Here is a 21,286-nt window from a genome sequence, read left to right on the forward strand (position 1 = left end):
TTTTTGCTGACAGAGAAGCTGGCACTGAATTGAGAGCCAACGCAACCTACTTCAATACTGCATGGACTCATAGCTGTGAAACAAAAAGAAGCTTTATCCAAACCATTTAATTCTTATTTCTTTACATGAAAGGCAGTCCCTAAAACAGTTTGAAGAAACCGCATATACTCAGTTGAGGCCCGACAACCCACACTTTTTATCAAGCCAACAGAACGTTGTCATTAACTTCAAAAGGATTCCATCAATATTGATAAAAGCAAATAGAAAAAATGTTGCTATTTGAGACAAATGGAAGGAGACAGCATGATCTAGCAGTATATCAACATTTGTTGAAATACACTGCAAGGTGTCTTACTTCAGGAACCATTCCATACTGACCATAATTTTGTTTAAATGAAGTATTTAAGCAACAGCCATGTCAAGTATATGTCTGTAGATACAGGCTCTGTAACTACGATACCTCAAACGTGCACAAGTCAGACTTTCCATCCATCTCAGGTCAACACATGTAAACCTCATACCCAAGAAACCCCTGCAAGGCTGACACATTATTATGGGTATTTCTATTTCTCTCACCAGAGCCATCAGTAAGTGATTACACATACTGCAGCAAGGGAAGTGTCAAATACATTGCGATAGTACAGGTGAGGGAGTGAGACAGTTACCTAGACCAATTGCACAACCTTTGTGGTTAAAAAAACCCCTAACAAACACACAAACAAACGCAATAACAAACAAAACCCAAACTATCCAAAACCCCCCCCAAAAAAACCCAACAACAAAAACCAATGCAAACACACTCTGGAAATAATTGCATAAAAGAATCAACTGGTAGTTCACTGATGGACAATAAATGCCACTAACACATATAGTATGGGACATTGGCTAATATGAACACAGATTTCATACACAAAGAGGATACTTGGAGTACTAATTATTCTACAAGCAACAGAACAAAGTACGAGGCATAAATAAGTTGTATTTATGCCACATCCACATTTTAGTGGGGGTGGGGGAAATGACTACAGATAAATTCAGTTTCCTGCATGCTGGCACGCACACCACACGGTCCCTCCACTTCTGACAGATGCTGTGGTACTCCTAGGCGCTTCATAGCTACATTGATTACTGAAGTTCAGCATCTGACACTATAAAAAGAAAAGAAAAAAGCCGGGGCCAGGGCGAGGGAGAAGAGGACTTTCTTTATCAAACTCGGGAGTTTGTTCCTCCATAGAAACTGGAGTATTTTCGGTTAAAATACTGACTTGCCAGCATTCAAAATACAAAGCTACGTGTCGCCTTCCGGCGCCGCGGGAACCGGTCAGCACTGCGGAGGCCAGGCTGCCTCCCCGCTCCCATTTAACTGAAAAAACACGGGATTCCCCCGCGCTCGGCTCCAGCATTGTCTCGGCCAGCCCGAGCCGGTGGAAAGCGCGGACCAAACGCGCAGCCCCCGCTAAGCGGGTCCGCCCAAAGGGCGGGCGGTCCCAGCGAGGCTCGGCGGTGTCGCCGCGGCCGCAGGTGAGTTACGCGGGTTGGAAACACTCCTGTCCGTCGATGTTACTCGCGCCCCTCGTACCGTGCCGCAGGTGCCCTCCCACTGCCCCCCCGGGGGGCACGGCCGGGACACGGGGTGCCGGAGGGCGACCCCGGCCAGCGGAGGAGCGCGGTGTGTGACGGGACTCTACCGACCTGCATCGCCCCCACCGCGGGCTCTCGCGGACCGCTCCCGGTGGAGCCCTGCTTCGCTCCCATAGTAACATCGCCGGCCCCGGGGGCTAGCGGTCAGTCCCGGTAGCCTCGGGAATGCTTTTCCCGCCTCCGCCTCCCGAGAGAACAGGCCGAGCCGCTGGCGCGGGGCTGCGACGGAGCCCTGCGGGGCAGCAGGAGCCCGGTAGGACAAAGCCGGCTCTGAGGAGCCCGCCACAGAGAGACTTTGTCCTGCCGGGGCCCGGCCGCCCCCGCCGCCAGCCAATCATGCCTGCAAACGCCCCGGGGAGGCGAAGAAACATTTTCATTCTCCCTGGGAAGAAAAGAATTGTTATTCTCCATTTACAAAAATATTTCTTGTGCTCCTGCCCTTGGCAGTGGCCAGTAGCTGACGCCTGTCACAGGATAAACGGGAGCGATGGGGCGCGTGGCCCAAGTCCGCTCAGCATTTCCGACATGAGGCTTTTGGGCAGTATCCACAGCACTGCTCTGTCAAACAAACGTGCACCAGCAACATCCACCTTTTCTGTCTGTGTGTTTTTAGGAGGACGTGAATGTGAAGGCCCCATCACAGCTGATGGATTCCTCAAGTCTGCAGCCCTTGGTTAGGTTTCTTTACCACCATGTAACAGCCCCTCCACATCAGTCTTGACAGTCAAAACAGCTGCTATTAATTCAGAGGTCAAATTGCCTGAATTTGGGGCTATAATTACATATGCTAAAAAAAGCACGTATTTGAGGTAGCTATTCTCAAGAGCTTGTAGAAATGCGTGGTCACTAAAAGCCCTAAGGAGGAGCAGATGGGCAAAAATTGAACCACACTTGTATTTGGAAATAAAGACTTCTTTCCCAGTGCTGCCGTCTTCCTGGATTTATGCTATTTTGGGTGGATGAGGCAATACTTGAATCAACTCTTGGAAGGAAGAAACTAGAATGAGGACAAACTGTAAGGGAAGAGCTTTCTTAAAACAACAGTTAAAAAAAAAAGAATGCAAACAGCCTGTTACTTTGTTTAGCCTACCCTCAAATTTGAAGAGAAAAAAAGGCAGACAAATGCCAAATTGTGAACTTTGTTCTTTCATCTGGTCCTTCCTTTCAGTTAGTTTTACAAGTGAGTGATACCATACAACTTTTTCTGCAACACTAGCACTCTGGTGGTATGACCACCTGGAAAAATGAAACACAGGGGGCCAGGCTCCTCGCACACAAAGGATCCTGCGATAGCATCCGGCACCAAGAATTTCTCCATGAGACACAGCATGGCAAGGCCAAACAGCTGTCACTCTCCACACCAATGCGCACTTCTGTACACCTGTGCAAACTGGAGGCAACTTTCCAAAGAGCTAGCACTGGCTGGCAACGTCATCATAGGATATTCCATCCCAGCATCAGCAAAGAAATCCACTGTCCAGTATTTGTTGAAAAGACACAACACAGTGAAAACAACATGATTTTGCTGCTGACAACTAGGTAGTTTTAGACACGAGAAAAACTTTTGTTTTAAACTGGATGGCAATATACTTTTTCAAAAAGAGAGTTTGTCGGACATGAGGTGGGACAGGGACAGGAGAAGCCACCAGATCCCTGTGACTGCATATAACCGAGTTTGTTACACATATACCGAATTTGTAGCAGCATAAAGTATTGTACCAGCGTCCTGCAGCTGCTTCCTTCCACACAGGCTCTGAGAGAAGACAAAGAGCTAGCACTTGATTCCCCCACAAAACACTACCTCTTGAGGAGTGCAGGCAGTGCCAGGCAGAGCAATCTAAGGGTCTACCTATCCCATACAAGGCCAAGGAAGATTATTTCTTGTTCCACACAAAACCTATGGCTTGACCTAAAGCCTCCTTTTGGCATGTTCTGTAACTTTATCAAAGCCACAAGGTATTATTACTAATAGAGGCTATACTTCCCCAAGATGTAGGGCAGCAACCAAGGTAAACACACTTAGCTAGCCTGAGGTAAGTCTAACAGAGATGCAGGAACTGACTCCAGTTATGCAAGCAAGATAGGCTGGTTTTCGATCCCTTATCATGAATCACCATCTGGGAAGGGCCTCCATTTAGTTTATCTCCATTTAGTTTCCTGCAATAACAGATGGAAAATAATCCATGTGGGCTTATCAAAATATTTCCCATGTTTATCCATAAAATTTCTCACTTGTAAGAGGAGAGGACAGATATCCTTTCCTGCTTTCTTATTTCTCTTCCCAAATCAAACAGCTAATCTGCCACAATTAATAAATCCTCCAATACCATCCTCCAAATGTGAGCACTAAGTGGCCTCTAGTGCTCATGCTTACACTAGAGCTTGGCCAAGAGCCCACATGCCCACACTGATGCTATGGACTGATGTAACTAACAATGAAGTAACAATTTCCAAGTTACGTATACTCCAATTCAACCGCAGAGAACAAACTTTCAGACCTTTCAGGCCTGCTCTTTGACCAAGATATCCTCCCAGGGTGGTTATGCAGGTAGGCCTTACAAGAGCAGGATGATGCCAACTAAACAAAAAATGTAAGGGTACAAGATAACAGTGTAAACAGTGTTGAGAGCTGTAGAAACTTCTCCGGCAGCTCAAGTTCCCATCTCCTGTTGCAGGAAAAGGGAGAACAGGTGCTCAAAGCACCCAATTCACCAAGCAGGTACTCCACAGGAGGACAGCATCTCCATTCTCTTCCCATGTAATCCAAAGGAAAACAAAACCAAACCCCTAAACTGCAGCTCAAAGAAGCACATTATTAAATATATAATTAGATATAACCTCTCCTGTCTCAGCTTTTCTTAAACACCACAAGACCCCTAAATGTGGATACAGAATACCTAGCCAAAATTCTTCTGGGACAGCAGAACAGTCAGAAGAGGGGCAGGAGCTCCAGACAAATGGTCTGATCTATCTATGCAGGTCCCTCAGCACTTTAAGTGTTTGGAGGCATTGCTGCATGCATGTTTCACTCTTTAGTCTCCTTTTGAAATGGGAGGTGAAGGTCCAGTTGTAGTCAGTTCTGGAAGGGATACTGCATCATGAAGAGTAAAGGCTGGGTACAAGCACTATGGCAAAATTGCATGAGCTGGGCTATAGATGTACAGCCCTGTCCTCTGCAGTGTTTAGGACCAGCTATTCTGCACATGCAATAACTGTACAAAGCAGTATCATGTGCAGAGGATTTCATGAAATGTTATGTAGGCATGCAGAAATTTTAAAATTAATGGAAAGATTAATTGGTATTAACTTTAAGAAAAACATGCAAATAACTTGCAGTGAACACATTTTCCGTTGAGATTTTCAGTTTAACTAATCAAGGCAGACATTGCTTGCCTACAATCAGATTGAATCCATGGTCCGTGTAGCGCTAATTTAGAGAGATCACTTGCTGTAGCCTGAGTCATGCAAAACCTAGGACATATTCCATAAATTATCTAATGCTACTGTGAATGAAGCAGTTGTGCTCCTTCCAGCATCCACAGAGGGAACACCCATTTAACACTATGCTACAGAATGCAAATTTAAAACAAGCAGTTGCCTCTCACAGTTACTCCTGCCAACCAAGTAAGGCTATTCAGCAACTTGCCTGCAGCCACCAAGATTTCTTACCATGTTGTGATTCAGGTTCTCTCCGCCTCCTCTCCACCATCAAGCCTTTTAACCTGCCCCTCTGACAATCAGTTATTTTTCTGTTCTTTAAATGTTAAAGTTCAATACTTGGTAGTGCTGCTGGACAGCATGGCAAACACAGGCAACCCCCTTAACAGCTGGGAACTGATTTCAGCAGGAGATACTGGGAATATAGGCTGGTAGTCCAGTTGTTGAACTGTCTGAACAGAGGTATCAGTTTTGCTTTTGTTTTTAAGCAAGTGTTCATGATCCTGTGATGAGAGGCACTGTAGAAGTTTCTAAAAATACCATGTTGCCAAAGAGCCTTTCCCCCTTCTCGGCAATCTCTTTAGACTGCCATTTGTCATCAGCCTGCAAAATCACACAAATCAGTCAGCCCAGTCCTACTTAAATGATTCATAAATCCAATTACGTCCGCTTCTTTATATAGTAAGCTGGGGCCTAACAGATTCAACCTTCAGGATTAGAGGATGTGTAGGTAGCTGACCTCTGACTCTCAAACTGCTCAGGAGCTACATATGGTTCAAACACATAGCTCTACACTGGTGTTGTCACATGTATGGCACAGTAATCTTAATCTCTGTCTTGGGCGGACTGGAGAGGAAATGCCATGAATACTACCTTAGCACTTGCTACCATGTGTAGAAGTAAGTCCAACAGAGGGTCACCAAGATGGTGGGGGCTGAAGCACTAACCCTGCAAGAGGAACTGTGGCAGCTGGGTTTGTTTAGCCTGGAGGAAGGATGGCTTCAGGACATTCAACAGCAGCCTGTTGGTGCTGATGGGGAGATTGAAGAGATGCAGCCAGGTTCTCTTCAGTGGTGCAAAGTAGATAGGAGACAATGTGCAAAAGTTCAAACAAAACAGGTTAAGATGTATATAAGGAGAAAAAATTTTCCTCATGAGGACAGACAAATCATGGACCCACTGCAGAGAAGTTCTACAGTCTGTGTTCTTGGACGTTTTCAAACCCCAGCTGGGTAAAGCTCCATGCAACTTGTTCTGATCTCACAGCTGACTCTGTGTTGGGCACAAGATTGCACTAGAAACCACTTGAGGTCTCCTTCCACCTGTATTAGCCTGTCATTGTGAGGTTGCTGCATGACTCAAGTGCCAGTGTAATGCAGCATGATGCAATCATTATCCTGCCCCTTGTCTCCACTTCCAAAGTACAGCTTGTGATTATGAAACGTAAAGATTTTGGCATGCAGCTGCAGGATCTGGTCTGGTGTAAGGATGAACAGCTATACACACTTTCCAGGTTTCAAAGCAGCAATTCTAAGGCTGTTATTTTAGAAAAGACAGATGTCCCTGGAAGAAACACAGAGTCCAACATAAACAGCATCTCACACTTCATACAGATCTTTGATGGGGTAACCAACAGTAGAGAATCTTTTGTCACTCACTGGGCCACCTATTTTGATGTTCTCTAGATAACAGATATTTTTTAAACCTAGACATACAGATTTACCTACACACTCCAGATCAACAAAATTTAAAACATGTAGATAATGATTTAGAGCAAGAAGCAGCACTGTTCTAAGTCAATCATAAACTCAATTTCAAGTTCATAAAAATTTGAAACACTGTTAAATGCTGAACAACTAGGAACAACACTAGCGATACAAACAGTACGAAATACAGTAATATAGTATATTTTTCCTCAACAGGTTTGAAGTATTAGTCACAGTTCTACTAGATCTCACACATTACAAATTTATTCTGCTAAAAGCCAGAAGACTGCTTGTTTTGCTTATTGCTACTTTATTTGCAAAGAATATGCCAATTGGAAAATACAGATGTATAGTAGATTTCACGGTGTAGATAAAGCAGTATGAAAATATGCAGAAGTGTTTGATAACAGTTATTAAAAATTACAGCTGTGAGAATAAGAAATACAGTCTGCTTGCTCTAAGCACATTTTCATCTGTGCAATGTTTTAAACTACACTGGAGTGCCTTGAAAATTACACTGGTACAGCAAGCAAATGAAATAGTTTGACCCACTGCTAAGGAGTAGAACAGGGACTTAACAGTGACTTTTCCCAAATACCCACCACTCCCTTCTTCTACAGACTGTGCAATTTAAAGCAACTTTCTTTGGCATAAGCACTTCGACCTCTATCAGTTTAAGAAGCTACAAAAGCTAGTACTGTTATTCTAAAGAATGGAATAACAGTGTAGTTTAAACAGATCCAAACCACACACATGTGTACTGTTTTTCTCCTCAAACACCATAAAAAAGTGTGTATCAACACTTGAAAGGAAATCTCTTCCCTAGCCCCAGCTTGTTCATTTTTAACAGTAGGCACATTGAGCACATTCTGTTTGAACACTGATTTTGCTTACATCTCATTTCCTTCTTCTCTTCTCCATGTTTCTTGACTGCTCCTGACAAGGCTGTGAAACAATCCTCCGCTTTTAGCAATTTATCTGCCTTCCCTCACTAGAAGTCAAACCCTACAACATCAAAAACTTTACAACGGTAATCAACTGTGATGGCTTAAATTAATTAAGACAAAGCAATGAAGAAAGCAAAGATCCCATTCTCATGGAGATCATTATGCTTATTAAAAACAAGCAAATGAATAAACAGAATGCACAAGATGCAAAACATGCAAAAATGTGTTACTTTTTCTGATACAGGGGTTAATTTAAAAAACAAAGTTCCAGACAGCAGTTCTTCAGCCAAGTTAGATCTCTAGAGCACTACAACTATGCTTCAAAGATCTGCCCCTCCCCGTCCTATTTTTACTGGCAAGCGTCCTGCTGACGAGCTTATTAAGAAACAAAGCAGCTCTGCTTCCCTGTTCAGTAACAGCAAGGTCCAAGCTAGGGTACCATGCCCACTTTTGGGTACTGTTTTTCAGGAATGATTGAAGTGAGCTGGCAAGAGTCCAAGGGAAACAGTGAGAGCAGTCATCATGGAGAAAGCACATGGACACGGCCATCCCAGGCATTCACTTGCCAGTTCTACAACTCCTAGGAATTCACAGACAAGATGGCTGGATGCATCTTTTAAGGCATCTTGATCTTGTGGATACATGGTTCTGGAGTTTCTTTTGCTAAGAGTTGAACTTGCAACTATCCATATTCCCTGGTGTAATGTTTCCATACCATATCCTCGAAAGTTTTTATTTTAAAGAACATATTAGAGTCTGCTGGAGACCTCAGTTAAGACATTCCTGCCTAGCTATGCTTCGCTGATATCATATTTTCCTCGCTCCCAGAGCACTGAACAGATGAGTAGCTTTGGTTAAGTATGTCACATATTAGAAAGACAGGACAACTAATATCCACATTTCCAACTAAATAACTAAAGCAGCATTAGCTATTCATCTCAAAACTGAAAGATAAGTCAATTACAGTTTTGGAACACATTGGCATAACAACTTTTTCCTCTTAAAATTGTAATCTGTTAATGACTTACAAAAACAAGCCAAGCATGTTCGATTGACACATAATGCTAAGGATGCTTTTTATACTCCTTTTAGAAGCACTTGAAAAAAGGTTTCAAAAGCAAGGTTAATATGCCAAAAGGATTATATTTACCTTAATGATGTACTATAAGAAAATATGCAAGCAAAACAACTCTCTCTGTGTGTGGCTATTCTGTTTCCCAGGACTGAGTCACTGAGCAATCCCCATTAATATTACCCTCTGTGCTTAAAGTAATTTATTTATCCCCAAGTCCATGCAAAATATTTATATTTGCTGAATCTTCATAGATTAAATCAATTCTTTACCAATGTTTAGCTAAGAATTGAACTAGTACAGGCCTGTACATTATTATTTGCATAACTTTAACAGAATAGAGTTCATTGCAGAAGCCTCTCTTCTTCTGAAGGCCTGTTGTACATCATCAAGAGAATGTGCATGTAATAATTTTAAATTGCTTTGGGAATCCAAAATAACTAGTTCTGACTTCATTGCATTACTCCAGTAAGTATAGTTTCTTAAAACCTTGTGAAAACATAGCTAAAAGAATATACATTTTAGCTAGCATATGACAAGAATACATAATTTTAAACTAACGGCCAACTCTAACTGATGCAACTAGACTAGTACCTTGGGAGGAATGATGGTTTTTGAGTGTCTCTGTCTACTTGCTGTGCGATGCTTTGGGCTTGATGTACAGTTGTGCTCCCAGTCCCACACACAAGGAGATGGCAGTGCAGTAGTTTCCTCCCTGAAAAACAAAGTTTCATTTAAGTCACAACCACATAAGCGTGACTATGAAGCCTGGAACACTGAAGTCCTAGAGACAAAGAGGATATAAAATATACTTCCCTGATTAGTTTTATATGCTTTAGCTTCCCTGGCATTCAAGTAGAAACAGTGCTTGGAAAATGGAGATACTCAGCAATAGTTACACTTGCAGCAAGACTAAAAACTCCAGTTCGGACTGTCCCTCAGCAGACATCCATGCAAGCGTGTGCGCAAAGCAACCCAACCTAATAGGGTACAGACAGGAACCTGCATATAGTCACTGTGTTGCACAGGTCCTCTCCACAAGCCATCTGGCTTTTTGCTTCAATTTAGGTTTAGTCTGATTGCTTAGCTTGCACAAGACTGTACAAAGTGAAGCTGGTAACTGCATTGTATCTGGAGCAAAACCTCAGTAACGATGGGCTACATGCACTCCAGTGACACCAGTTGGTAACAACTTCATTGCAAAATGATAGGAAAGAAACAATTCCCAATGTCATTTTCTATCCTCCTTCCCTTGATCAACAGGTTTTAGCTACCCCTCTTGAGCACAAATAGCATGTTAGCTTCCATTCAGCACCCCTATCACAGGGATCCACTCTTCCTCTCCTTGACCCCTTGTCCTAGTCCTTGATTATCCTGTGTAGGAAAACAGAAAATGAATGGTTTAACTAGGATGAAGGAGGAACTTTTGACAGGAATAGAAATAGAAGCCAGTGGTTAGGGTTTGTTGATGGCTTTTTTTTTTTTTTAAGAAAACCAACCCACAACTTGACAATTTTCATTCCTCTCTCTCTCTCAGAACATTTTTCCAAAGTGTTCCATCTTCTAAGAAGGATATAACCAAACTTCCCTAGGAAAGTATATTAGCCATAGTTTTAACAGGTTTGGGGTTGTTTGGTTGTTTTGGGTTTTTTTCCCCCCTTTAATGTACAGATATTTTTTCATTCTGGTTAATATTCCACTAGCCATTTCTAGATAGCAGGAGAGCCGTAAGAAAGACACTGAAAGAATTCCTCAGAACTTCTCCAGCTGTCTCCAAGTCTACACTAAGTGTTGATGTGTCTTGTGTGTGGCATCCACCTTTAGCACAAATGTAAGGAGGTCACAGGTTCAAAGAAGCAAACTTAACACTTCTCAGATATTTTTAAGAATACATTTGGTCTCAGGTTAACTTTTTAAAAACTGCAACAATGAAAGCACCTGCCAGACATCACTCTGTGAAAGTAGAAGGTGATTTTCCCCGCTCTCCTTACTCTTCCAGCATAAAAGCATCTTTCTAAAAGTAAACTACTGTTTTAAATCAAGGCATGATTTCGGAAATCACGGAACAAAAAGGTGCTTAATATGAGTTTATGTGATGACCAAAGAGCAACATGGGCTATGCTGTGCATTATGAACAGACATCAGCTTTATTGTTCCAGGCTTTGCACAAAATACTATTCTGGAGCCTGCAGAAAAGTCACACAAGCAAGCTAAGCCAACTATCAATGCTGTCATAATTTTCTGTCTATGTAAAGATGCCAAAAGTTATAAAAATCAAACTAACCTTTGTAACATCTTTGATATTAAAATGTAAATTAATATCTTAGCAAAATAATATATTTGCCTTTCCTGTTTTCTTTTCCACCTTAGTCTGAGTTTTTAAGCAGAATTTTTACAACTTTCAAGCAATGGCTCTGGAGCTAGCATCACACTGTAATGCTTTTTTTCATTTTAAAATATCATTAAGAAAAATAAAGAGAATGTTTAATTGTGCACCTGAATTTGTGCAGTGAGGAGTTGACAGGATTCTATATAACTCTATATTCATTAATAGGTTTTGGAAAGTGTTTCATTATGTTACATTTTTTTCCTATAAACACATACACACACACACACACACACACTTTTAAGGCATCTTTTTTATATCGATGTGACAGAGTACCTCTAAAAGCTGAGTGATAAGCTGATAATAGCAAAGTGAGTTATTAATCTGCTTATTCCAGTTGTATAAAATAAGCAGCCTGGAGCTACAAAAAGAACAACACTTTTTTTCATCAACTCGGTTTACTTTGCCACAATTGCTGGTTACCAAATTTTAGTTCCCTGAAAGTCTTAATGAAAACATAAAAGGGATCCCTATTACAGTTCAATGACAACAGCTTTTCTGCTTTTCTGAAACTGTTGGAATGGCAAATCCAAACATAATCCAAATACATCTTAACCAGCCTGAAATTCCAAGTGTGTACAACAATCACATTAACTAAACCTCTCCCTGAAAGTAGAGAGATGTCTGATTAAGAATGCTGGAAATAAAAACAAATTTTAACAGGGTAGTGTATTTTGTACTTTGATACTGACTAACACTCAGTAGTAGATCAAAGCCAAGCAGACACAATTACAAAATAAAAAATAATGGACATTAGAGTGAACAAGTTTCATTTTTAGAGGGCTTGGTTCAATCTGTTACTCTGGACAAAACAACCTTCTTCAAAACTATGAGGAATTCTTCAAGAATGTATCATTACTTTTCAAAGCAGCTTCTCAAAATATCAAGAGCAAACATGTACTATTTTATTAAGATATAAAAAGTGGTTGCAAAATTCAAAGAGATTGACATGGAATAATCAAAGGAAGTCACAGTCTAGGACACTCCACTGTCCTGTGTCCAAATACACTGTACTGAGACCCCCTCATTAACACTACTCCTGAAATTTGGGACCAACTTGAAATATACTTGTACTGATAAAAGGCAGAAAACCATTTGCATCAATATATTTTCTAGACTAGTTTTTGTGATTTTGGTGATAGATTTGAAAAAAACCTATAAAAATCATGTGGTATACAGCAGTTTAGTTGTTTTTACTATTGCTATCACCATTAAAGAAAGCACTTTTGTGGAAAAATTACAGGATAAATTTGAATTCAGTTACAGCCAGTCACAGTTATACACCCAAGTTTTATTTTAAAGTCTTGCTTACACAGAACTATTCCAAACCAGTAGAAATATACTACATAGTCCTGAACAAAAGGCTCTCACATTTTTTACTCCTCTTCCATTTCTGAAACAAGGTGACAGCATTCTACTGTATTATAAACATAAAACAGAAAGACTGTGAAGACACCCTTCCATCCACCACACATTCCATGTCCATGACACGCTATTCATACAGGGGCAGGTGGGAGAGAATGACAATCCCATTTTCCACACAATGTAAGTTTTTGGCGGAAACAGTTATGAACAGAAAGATTTTTGCAAAGCCTAGTACTCAAATTGTGTGGTACAAGAAAGCCCTCCAGATTGTTTTAAACAAAATCAGAAAAACTGTCTTGTAGGGAAACATGATGAACTCCCGCTTCTTAGCAAAGAAGCTGCACACACAGAAAAAAGTGTTTTTCTTCTCCCATTTTAGAGAAGAAAATGTTCTTCTTCCCGCATGTTCTCTGATGGACAAAAATTAAAATGCATATTTTTAAATGGAGGAGGGGGAGCACACACATACACACATGATATAAAGTGCAAGTAATAAATACAAAATAACCATTTCATTTTTGTTCTGATGAGTATACACATGTTTATACTTTCTATTCTTCAGCAAACTCCTGATTTAGAAATAGCACCTTCTCCTACTTATTCTACTAGCTAAGGACTGGTAGTACACAGAAATCTCTAATGAAATCTTTAACCACAACTGCTGAAGGTATAGAACTTGGAAGTTACGAAAAAAGATTACCTGTTTTATGAATAACTCTTCTCTTTCTGATTACAAGTTTTAAAAATGCGTGATTCAAGATGAGGAGTTTTTCCCATCGTTACACACTGATTGCTTTTTAACACTTACCCTGGATGTTGCCACAGATTTGCATGTCTACCTTCAGGAAGTAGTTCCCTCTTGTTAAGGGGAGTAATACCTATTGCTGCTTCTAAAATAGTTATGTATTTCTTGTACCGCATCCTGCCTTTCTCATAGGTTCCACCACGCTAAGTTATCATCCGAACGGAGACGCTGCAACTGAAGTCATGTCTCTTCACCTATCTGAATTGCTGCTTTTTAAAACATGCTGCAAGTTTGAAGCATAAACATAATGCTTTTCCCCTTCTCCCAGGACAGTTCATAAGGGAGAGAGAGAAACCAAAGAAAAACTCGTACCAGATTCTGCAAAACGTCATTGTTACGTAATTCGATCTTTGAATAAGACACTAATGAAAATGATTGAAGAGACAATCACAGTTCTAAGCCTGGCCGGATAATGCACACTCTCCAATTGACTAATCCTTTGCTAAATCTCTGCTGTCTATAATCTTTCAACTGCTAATGGAGCACTAGGTAACTTCTCTGTCAAATCCATCCAGGGAATAAAGGAGATCTGCACAGAAAACTTGAGACCATTTGAGACAGTGACAGATGAAAATAGCTTTTGCCTTAACTTTTCTCAACAAAAAAGCTCTGTACATTGGAAGTGTCACAAGGGATTTATCTCATATATGCAGAAAAGGCATGGAGAAACCCTTCCTTATGTGGCTTGTGCAGAATTAAGAAAGCTAGAGACTGACATTATGATGCCAGAAGCCACTTCCCATGCCAAGATTGTTCTAGCAATGAGGTAAGTACCTGCGTGTGCCAAAGACCTCAGGTATGAACTACAAAGGTGGAGACAGATGCACATGTTGAAAGCAGTATCAGTGACATATCGGAAAAGCTATAGTACTGTCAAATTGCAATGTTCAGGGATGTACTTGATTGCAAAAGGAAAATGTTTCCAAAAAGGAAATGTTGTTGTAATGCTTCTTAGATAGTAAGAAATGAATGCTTATATATATACTTACATATACATATATTATGCACTTAAGCAGTAATAGAGATAAAATGTAGAAAGAGCAGATGTCACAGGAAGACTGGAGCCTTGAGCCACAACTCCATCTGTAAACTGTGCATTTTAGTTATGCCAGTATTATTAGCCATGTCTGTATTTCTGTTGGGGTGACTTCATATCACATGCTACTTATTTAGAAGCCAAGATGAAAACTGCTAATTTTCATTCCTTTACTGTAAAATATTCAGCACTTAGCAACAAGATTTGTGTAACTATTTCCAGATCCTACATTACTTAAAATCCTGCATTACCCATATATGGTGTTTAATATTCACTCACACTTGGAGGTTATATTCACACATGCACACACTGAACTCTCTCAAGTTACTACTAAATAGTAATCTATGGGACTGATCTCAGAAGAGCAAAATAAAATCAAGCATCTTTTAGATTCAGGGAGTACCACTAAAACTGTCAGAATTAAAAAATTAGTTTTCACCTACCTAGTTGCATGCTGATAAGAAGTATGTAGTCTGAAATTTTTGATGTGTTAAGAGAAATAATATATTAAAACCACATGAATTAAATTAAGCAAAGAATTACTTCTCCAGGTCAAAAAAAAAATCACTTAACTACAACTTTAAACATCTGTATGCAAAGGATTAAGAAGCTTAGGAAAGCAGAATACTACTAGAAGCCTGCAAGCACAGCAAAAGTCATTAAGCCTGCATGCATCCTGACTTCTGATAGCTTTGGCAGCTCTAACATAAAGGCAGTGCTGACAAGGAAAAGACAAGACAAGAAGTGAGCAGTTTTTAACAATTCTAGTTTTTAAGAACCTTTGGACTGTAGCACTCCATGACAATATTCTGTTTTACTTAAAAGCAGAAATGTTTTGATAAAATCCAATCTTCCCTCAAAGCTGGTTGTTAGGAACTTCAGTATTACCACACTTTCTCCTATGAAGTTTTGGTACTTTTTTCTATCCGTCCTCTTCCCTTAACACTTTTTAGACTCTAAAATTTCCCCTTATAGATCTAAGAAACAGTTCTTACAAAAACTTCCCCAAAGTACTTTTCAAAGCCAGTCTTATGCAAAGTCTGAAAAGCTTCTAGTGCAGTTCTGGTCCATCTTTTGTCTCTTTGGGCAAAGGCAATTAATTCCGACTAGAAAAGGAGCCCCATGACTAGTCTTGTACACAGAGAAGCCAAGCACACGTAACAAGCACAAGTTACTCCCAAGTACTGCTTTCGGTTAAATGGTGCGTGAAATCTCCAGGTATCTAGAGGGAGTAAGACTGACTCACAGTTTATCAACTTCCTTCAACTTTATTTGGAAACAGAAATTCAAAGCTGCTAGTACATGCATTGTTAGTGAAGGATGGCTTTTGCAGAGCAAACAAAAGGTCTAAAACATACCTTCCCACATTGTTTCCTGCTGGGGAGTTATCATCCACTCCCCCCTTTTCTATCTTTGTATTTTTCCAGGAAGAACAAAACCCAAATTTTTTTTGAAGGAAAATAGTTTTCCTAACTGGGAACACATAAGTGATGGCTTGGAAACTACAGCATATTTCTGGGAATGGGGAAAGAATGACAGAGCTTTTTTTCTCCACTAAAGAAACATTTATGAGATCAAAGCAAAAGCTTCCTTTTGGTCTAATTCTTAACAGAATGAAAACAGTCATACTCCCTTAATTAGATGTAGAACATCACGTAAACTGATGACAGAAGCATGATCACATCTTCAGTCTCTTCAGACCCAACCACAAAAGAGACAACCATTGCCCAACACAGCCACAAATTACTTTCCATCTTGGGAAAGTAACAAAATCCTGTTCTTTCTTGTCTCTCAACAAAAATCTGTGGAAGGCTACAGATCAAAGGATTCTCTTACAAAGAGAGCAAAGAAACAAGGGTCCCTTCCTACATGCTGTTGCTCAGGTGACAAGAATAACTATGACAGATAATTTTTAAACTTCCAGAACATACATGTGTTTTGTTTGGGCCACATAGCTAAGAAATAGCTTGAAATACAACCAGCACACATGTAAAGCTTGATCTGTTGAAAAAATCTTGAGGTAAAGGAGCATTGAAGATCAGACTGAGAGTGTGGGGGGCAGGAGTACTTTCATGGAAAGAGAAGGACCTGGAAACTTCTTTTACACAGCATCATGGGTTGCAGTTGGTTTTAGCCCCTCCTTAGAGATCACCCGTTTCCTGAACAGTCCATATGTTCCTGGAGATTCTCAGAATCAGCTTATACAAAGTTGTGCTAAGGAGGCTAGAGACACCAGTAGTCAAATCTTCTGGCTATAAAGCAGAGCTAGATGATGAAGCAGATGTTCAATAGAGAGTGCAAGCCAGACTACAGACAGCCTTGTTGTTAGGAATGACATGCAGGGGAGATTTAATGGGTTTTCTCTAGTGTCTAAAAAAACAGCCAAAATCTAATGAGGCAAAGCAAATAACAAATAGCTTCAACCAAAATGTAAACCTTGGTTTTGATGAAGCTGCACATTGTTGAGGTAAGTCTCAGTTTATCAGTATAATGCTGATGTTTCAAAAATAGTTTTGTGTAAGAGACTTATGACAACACAATGCTTTTGGGAGAGGTATCATTGAGCAAGTCTTAGGAAAGAGCCACCGTGGCCCAAAATATCTGAACTCATGCCTAGTTCAATGAAAACATACCCACATCTATCTGGACATCCTAAATCTGACGCTTCCCACGTATCTAAACCACACCCCAGATAATTGCATACCTTTAAGAAATAAAAAGAAATTTCTTAATAGCAGTTCTGGATTGCTGGTATAAAACAAAGGCAGAGACAAACGCTTGAAAAGGGAGCAGGCATTGGAAAAAATCAGAACAAAAGGACTTTATATTTTGCCTTGCACACTTCCTATTGCCCTACCATTTTATTGTGCAGTATTTTTGTCTGTCATTTTCACGTTATTCATGTGAAAAGAGAGAACTAATGAGTTTCGTTTTCTTCCTAGATTAGCAACTATGGTTATCTGAGGTTCCAACACTCAGATGCACAATGACAATGCTGACCTAAATTCATGGAGACTTGGGTAGCTCATGTTTCCTAAAAACAAAGCCTGCAGCTGATGAATACACACCAGAGCAGATGCTGTACCAGATATCAAACCAGAGCTCCCACAGCTCACTCTGCTATTACTAAGCTTGAATCATAAACATCCTAAATACATTCACAACTGCAAGGGCCATCTTACACTGAACAGAAAGGAGTTGACACAGTCTGCATTCTCATTTGAAACAGAAAATTACAATATCCCCTAGCAACATGCACTTTCAAAAAGCAATCATCTGCTTTAAAAGAAAACAAAACAAAAGAAAACCCCAGTAACAAAACAACTCAAAACCAACCCAAACGTTAATAGTTTAAGTTATTAAATGACCTGAGTGTACTTTGCTGCTGCATGTAGCTGTTTAATTACTATACTGCAGTCAGTACCTGTTAAAATTATGTAATGTTTAAGCAAAAAATAACCTTCGCCCTCAGCTTTGCCTGGTAAAAAACCCAAACAAACAACAAATCAAAATTAAACCAAACCAAAACCAAACAAAGAAAAACGCAAACAAACAAAAAAAGAAAAATAACCCACATAACTGCAGCAGGTTCTAAATCATAATTTACATACTCAGGGAAAAAAAATTATTTTCTGAAGTGGGACCAGGATAACCCTAGTACTGGTAAAAGACCATAAAGAGCAATGGAAGGCTCCAAAGACTCTGGGGACCAGCACACTTTTAAAGGGAGAAGACATAAGGATCCAACACAGTGCTGCTCTCTCTGAGGAAGAGAATAGGTTCAGATAATTGAGAAAAGAGCCCCAGGCTCTATTTTGACAAAAGCATCTAGGAGAGAAAGCTGTAGAAATTAAACCCAAGTTTAATTTCTCTGGGGACTCCCAATGAACTTGGAGCACTTGGTCACAGGACTACTGAAACAGAACCTTTGACACTGAGAGACGACATGCACTGGTGCATGTATACCAGCATGGCCATGCAAAACCAGTCATACCCCCGTCGGTGCTTCAGTCTTTGCAGGTAATACACCATTTGGAAACATTCTTCATATGGCGAGACCCATATATCAGACGACAAAATTATTCCCTATGTACTTATTACCATAAATGTTTGTTTTATAAGTAGATAGTGTCATTTTTGAAAAGCCTTCCAAAGTTCACAGAAATTTGGGATTAAGATCCACAGGCTTTATGCAACTGATATCAAGGATCAGCTTTAATGAATTCATTTTTTCCCAGCAATGAGTATTTTCATACCTGTTTAAAAATAAACCTGACTTAAAAATCTCAAACCTCAACAGCTTGTAGCTGTTCAAACATGTCAGTGCTTTGTTTCCCCATTCATTAGAATGACCGGTTCCAGGATTACTACAATAGGATGAAACTGACACAGCCATGGCATGACAAAAGTTACACTGTCCTCGAGCACATATATAGTATTATTTCAACAATTAAAAGCAAACAGTCTTGTAACAAGAGACTTCCTCTACCCTACAAGGAAGTTCTGTTGATAGACAGGTTGGTAACTGTTAAAACACACACGCAAACACTATCACCTGTATTTGCTCTAAATTAAATGCAGATTTGAAGTAGTCCTGAAATATTAGGCCATTCCCCAGTTGAGGATTACTATGATCCAGGAACTTTCTGATGCTTTTAAGCATCTAGATTTTAAAAAGGTGTGACACATTCCATTTTGTGAACCATGCTACTGCCTAAACATTGTTTTAACCACTAAGAAAGATTTCCTGGTTGTCCTTAGAAGACACTGAACCAGGAAAGGGGGGATTAAGCAATCAAAAAAGTATCAGACACTTAATTACTTTGATGCTTCATTCTGAAGAGCTCTGTTGAGATTATAGTTCATGAAAAGCATTGGGATCACCCTAACCCCACTGCATAATTCCTAGTACTCAGTTTTAGTCTCACAAAACCCCAGTGTAGTGGCACTGAGCACCTCAGCAGTTACTGACAGTGATACAGGGCAATAGCAGAACACAATTAGACAGTTTCTCCAGTCCAAGTGATATCCCTTTGCAAAGGGAAGTCACTGCTACTACTTAAATACAATGTTTAGGGCTTAAGATGATGTTTGCATGTAACAAATAGTCTGGAAGCAGTTATAACAGTAAACTCACCTAAAAGTCAAATACATGCAGAAAGCTTGTTCAGAAGCCTGATGACAGCCTTCATAACCCTCATAATAACATTACACTAAGTATAAATCTTACTGACCATGTCTAATTGGCACACACATTCCTACAACATGTAAAACATTTAAAAGTCTCTTCAAGCAGCCTAATAATCTATCAATGAGTATTAATTCACACAAGCAAACTTCCTATGCCTTCCAGTACCGATTCTTGCCATGTCAGGACTCACGGATCCTGACAAAGATCACTGTTTGGAAGAGCTTACAGGTAGGCCCTTAGACTATGAATGATTCATAAATGAAAGAAGCAATTTTATCAGTCACAGCACATGATGGTTTCTCTATTATTTTCTCTGAACTATAGCTGAATCACAGTTCTAAACCTTTAAACTGAAACTTTGCTGAACAAAAGAAAAGGTAAGTAATTTTGTTGCAAACAATGCAACCTTGATAATTACATCCAAAGGTCAAAACAAAACAGACCTAACAGACCTTTGCAGCCCCTGCTGGAGCATAGCTATGGGGCCAAGAGCTTTTGAGTATCATCCTAGCTGTGGGATATGACATCACTTTAAAAATCGAAGCTAAGGAGCAGATAATTCAGAGATTCCGTCTAAATAAATAACTACCAAGAACATCGGAGGCAACAAAGTTTTCTGATTTGTTATATGACTTTTACACAAGTATGTTCAGACAGCATGTACTTTCTCCTGGTGGAAAAAAATATGCAGAGGAAACAGGTTCCAAGTAGGGGGAAGTAAGGGCAGAGTTATCTACTAAAGCAAGCGCATGCCAGTGGTAGATCGACCTTGGCACTCCAGGATGCAAATCTAACGTACCTGGGCTCCAGCACTGTAAACACGGCCGATGCCAAGGCACTTTAACAGGGCAATCAAGCATTTGGCTCCTGGAACTGCCTGTTCCTTTGTTTCACAGTTCCCTGTTAACTTGAAACTTCCCCTGACCCAGTTAGCCAAAGCCCAAGGCACGGCTGGAATCCACTCGGGATGTGCCAACTTAAAGATTTCAGGAATTCTCTGTGCAACAAAGGCAGCCCAAGCCCCCGACGGCGGGGGCGTGCGCTGGCCGGGGGATCCGCCCCCCCCCGCGGGGAAAAACCCGGGTAAACAAACACCCCGACTCGCCGGTGACATCTCTCCCACTTTCCACGTAGTATCGCACTCTCCCAGAAAGTACTTAACACGGAAAAAGTCACCGAGAGCCGCTTAATCCCGTTAGGGGAAAGCCGATCCCCGGCCCAAGCCCGGCTGTTTGCGCCGCCCAGGTGCGCGGCGAGAGCGGCGCCAGACCACGAGAGCCTCCTCGGCGTGGTGGGCGCAGCCCTCGCCTCAGCCCCCGCGGACGAAGGCGGCAAAGCACGCCCGAGGAGCTGAGGCGAGGGGGAGATACAACCAAAAGCACACAAAGGAGCGGGAGGGAGAAGCTGCGCAGCCCGTGCCCGCAGCGCGGCCGCCGGGGAGGGGAGCGGAAGCAGTGGCGGCGAGGGCAAGGGGTGCCGAGGGGCACCGCACCTGCTCGGGCGGAGGGGAGCGGTGCGGTGCACGGGGTCGGGGCGGGGATATCCCGCGGGGATACTCGCCTGCTCGCGGAGGGCGTCCGGCAGCGGGAGCAGAGGTCCCAGAGGCGGCCCGGCGCTGGGACTGCAGCTCACCCTGCCTTCCGCCCTGCCCCGCCGCCCCGGAGCGGGCAGCGACGGGGGCGCCGAGTCCGCGTGCGGG

At 41.2% G+C, this 21,286-nt stretch overlaps 1 protein-coding gene and 1 long non-coding RNA gene across 3 annotated transcripts in view; one reads left to right on the forward strand and one right to left on the reverse strand.

Moving 5' to 3' along the window:
• TJP2 (tight junction protein 2) overlaps positions 1–21,286 on the reverse strand; it is a 64,991-nt gene extending 43,705 nt beyond the window's left edge. The window contains exons 1-2 of one of the 2 annotated variants that reach the window (XM_064641010.1): positions 21,148–21,286; positions 9,399–9,519 (exon numbers count right to left, since the gene is read on the reverse strand). Coding sequence is in view for 1 of the 2 variants with exons in the window: in XM_064641009.1 (XP_064497079.1) it covers positions 1,693–1,755 (63 nt within the window). In the remaining variant the exon portion in view is untranslated. Of the gene's footprint in view, positions 1–1,692; positions 1,880–9,398; positions 9,520–21,147 lie in introns of those variants that run through there. The other variant, XM_064641009.1, reaches the window with a different exon arrangement.
• LOC135406655 (uncharacterized) lies at positions 1,107–2,564 on the forward strand. The gene is made up of 2 exons (XR_010426399.1): positions 1,107–1,521; positions 2,255–2,564. It is a non-coding gene; the product is annotated as an uncharacterized LOC135406655 (long non-coding RNA).

The sequence above is a fragment of the Pseudopipra pipra genome, chromosome Z, assembly GCF_036250125.1.
Source record: "Pseudopipra pipra isolate bDixPip1 chromosome Z, bDixPip1.hap1, whole genome shotgun sequence".
NCBI classification, from domain to species: domain Eukaryota; kingdom Metazoa; phylum Chordata; class Aves; order Passeriformes; family Pipridae; genus Pseudopipra; species Pseudopipra pipra.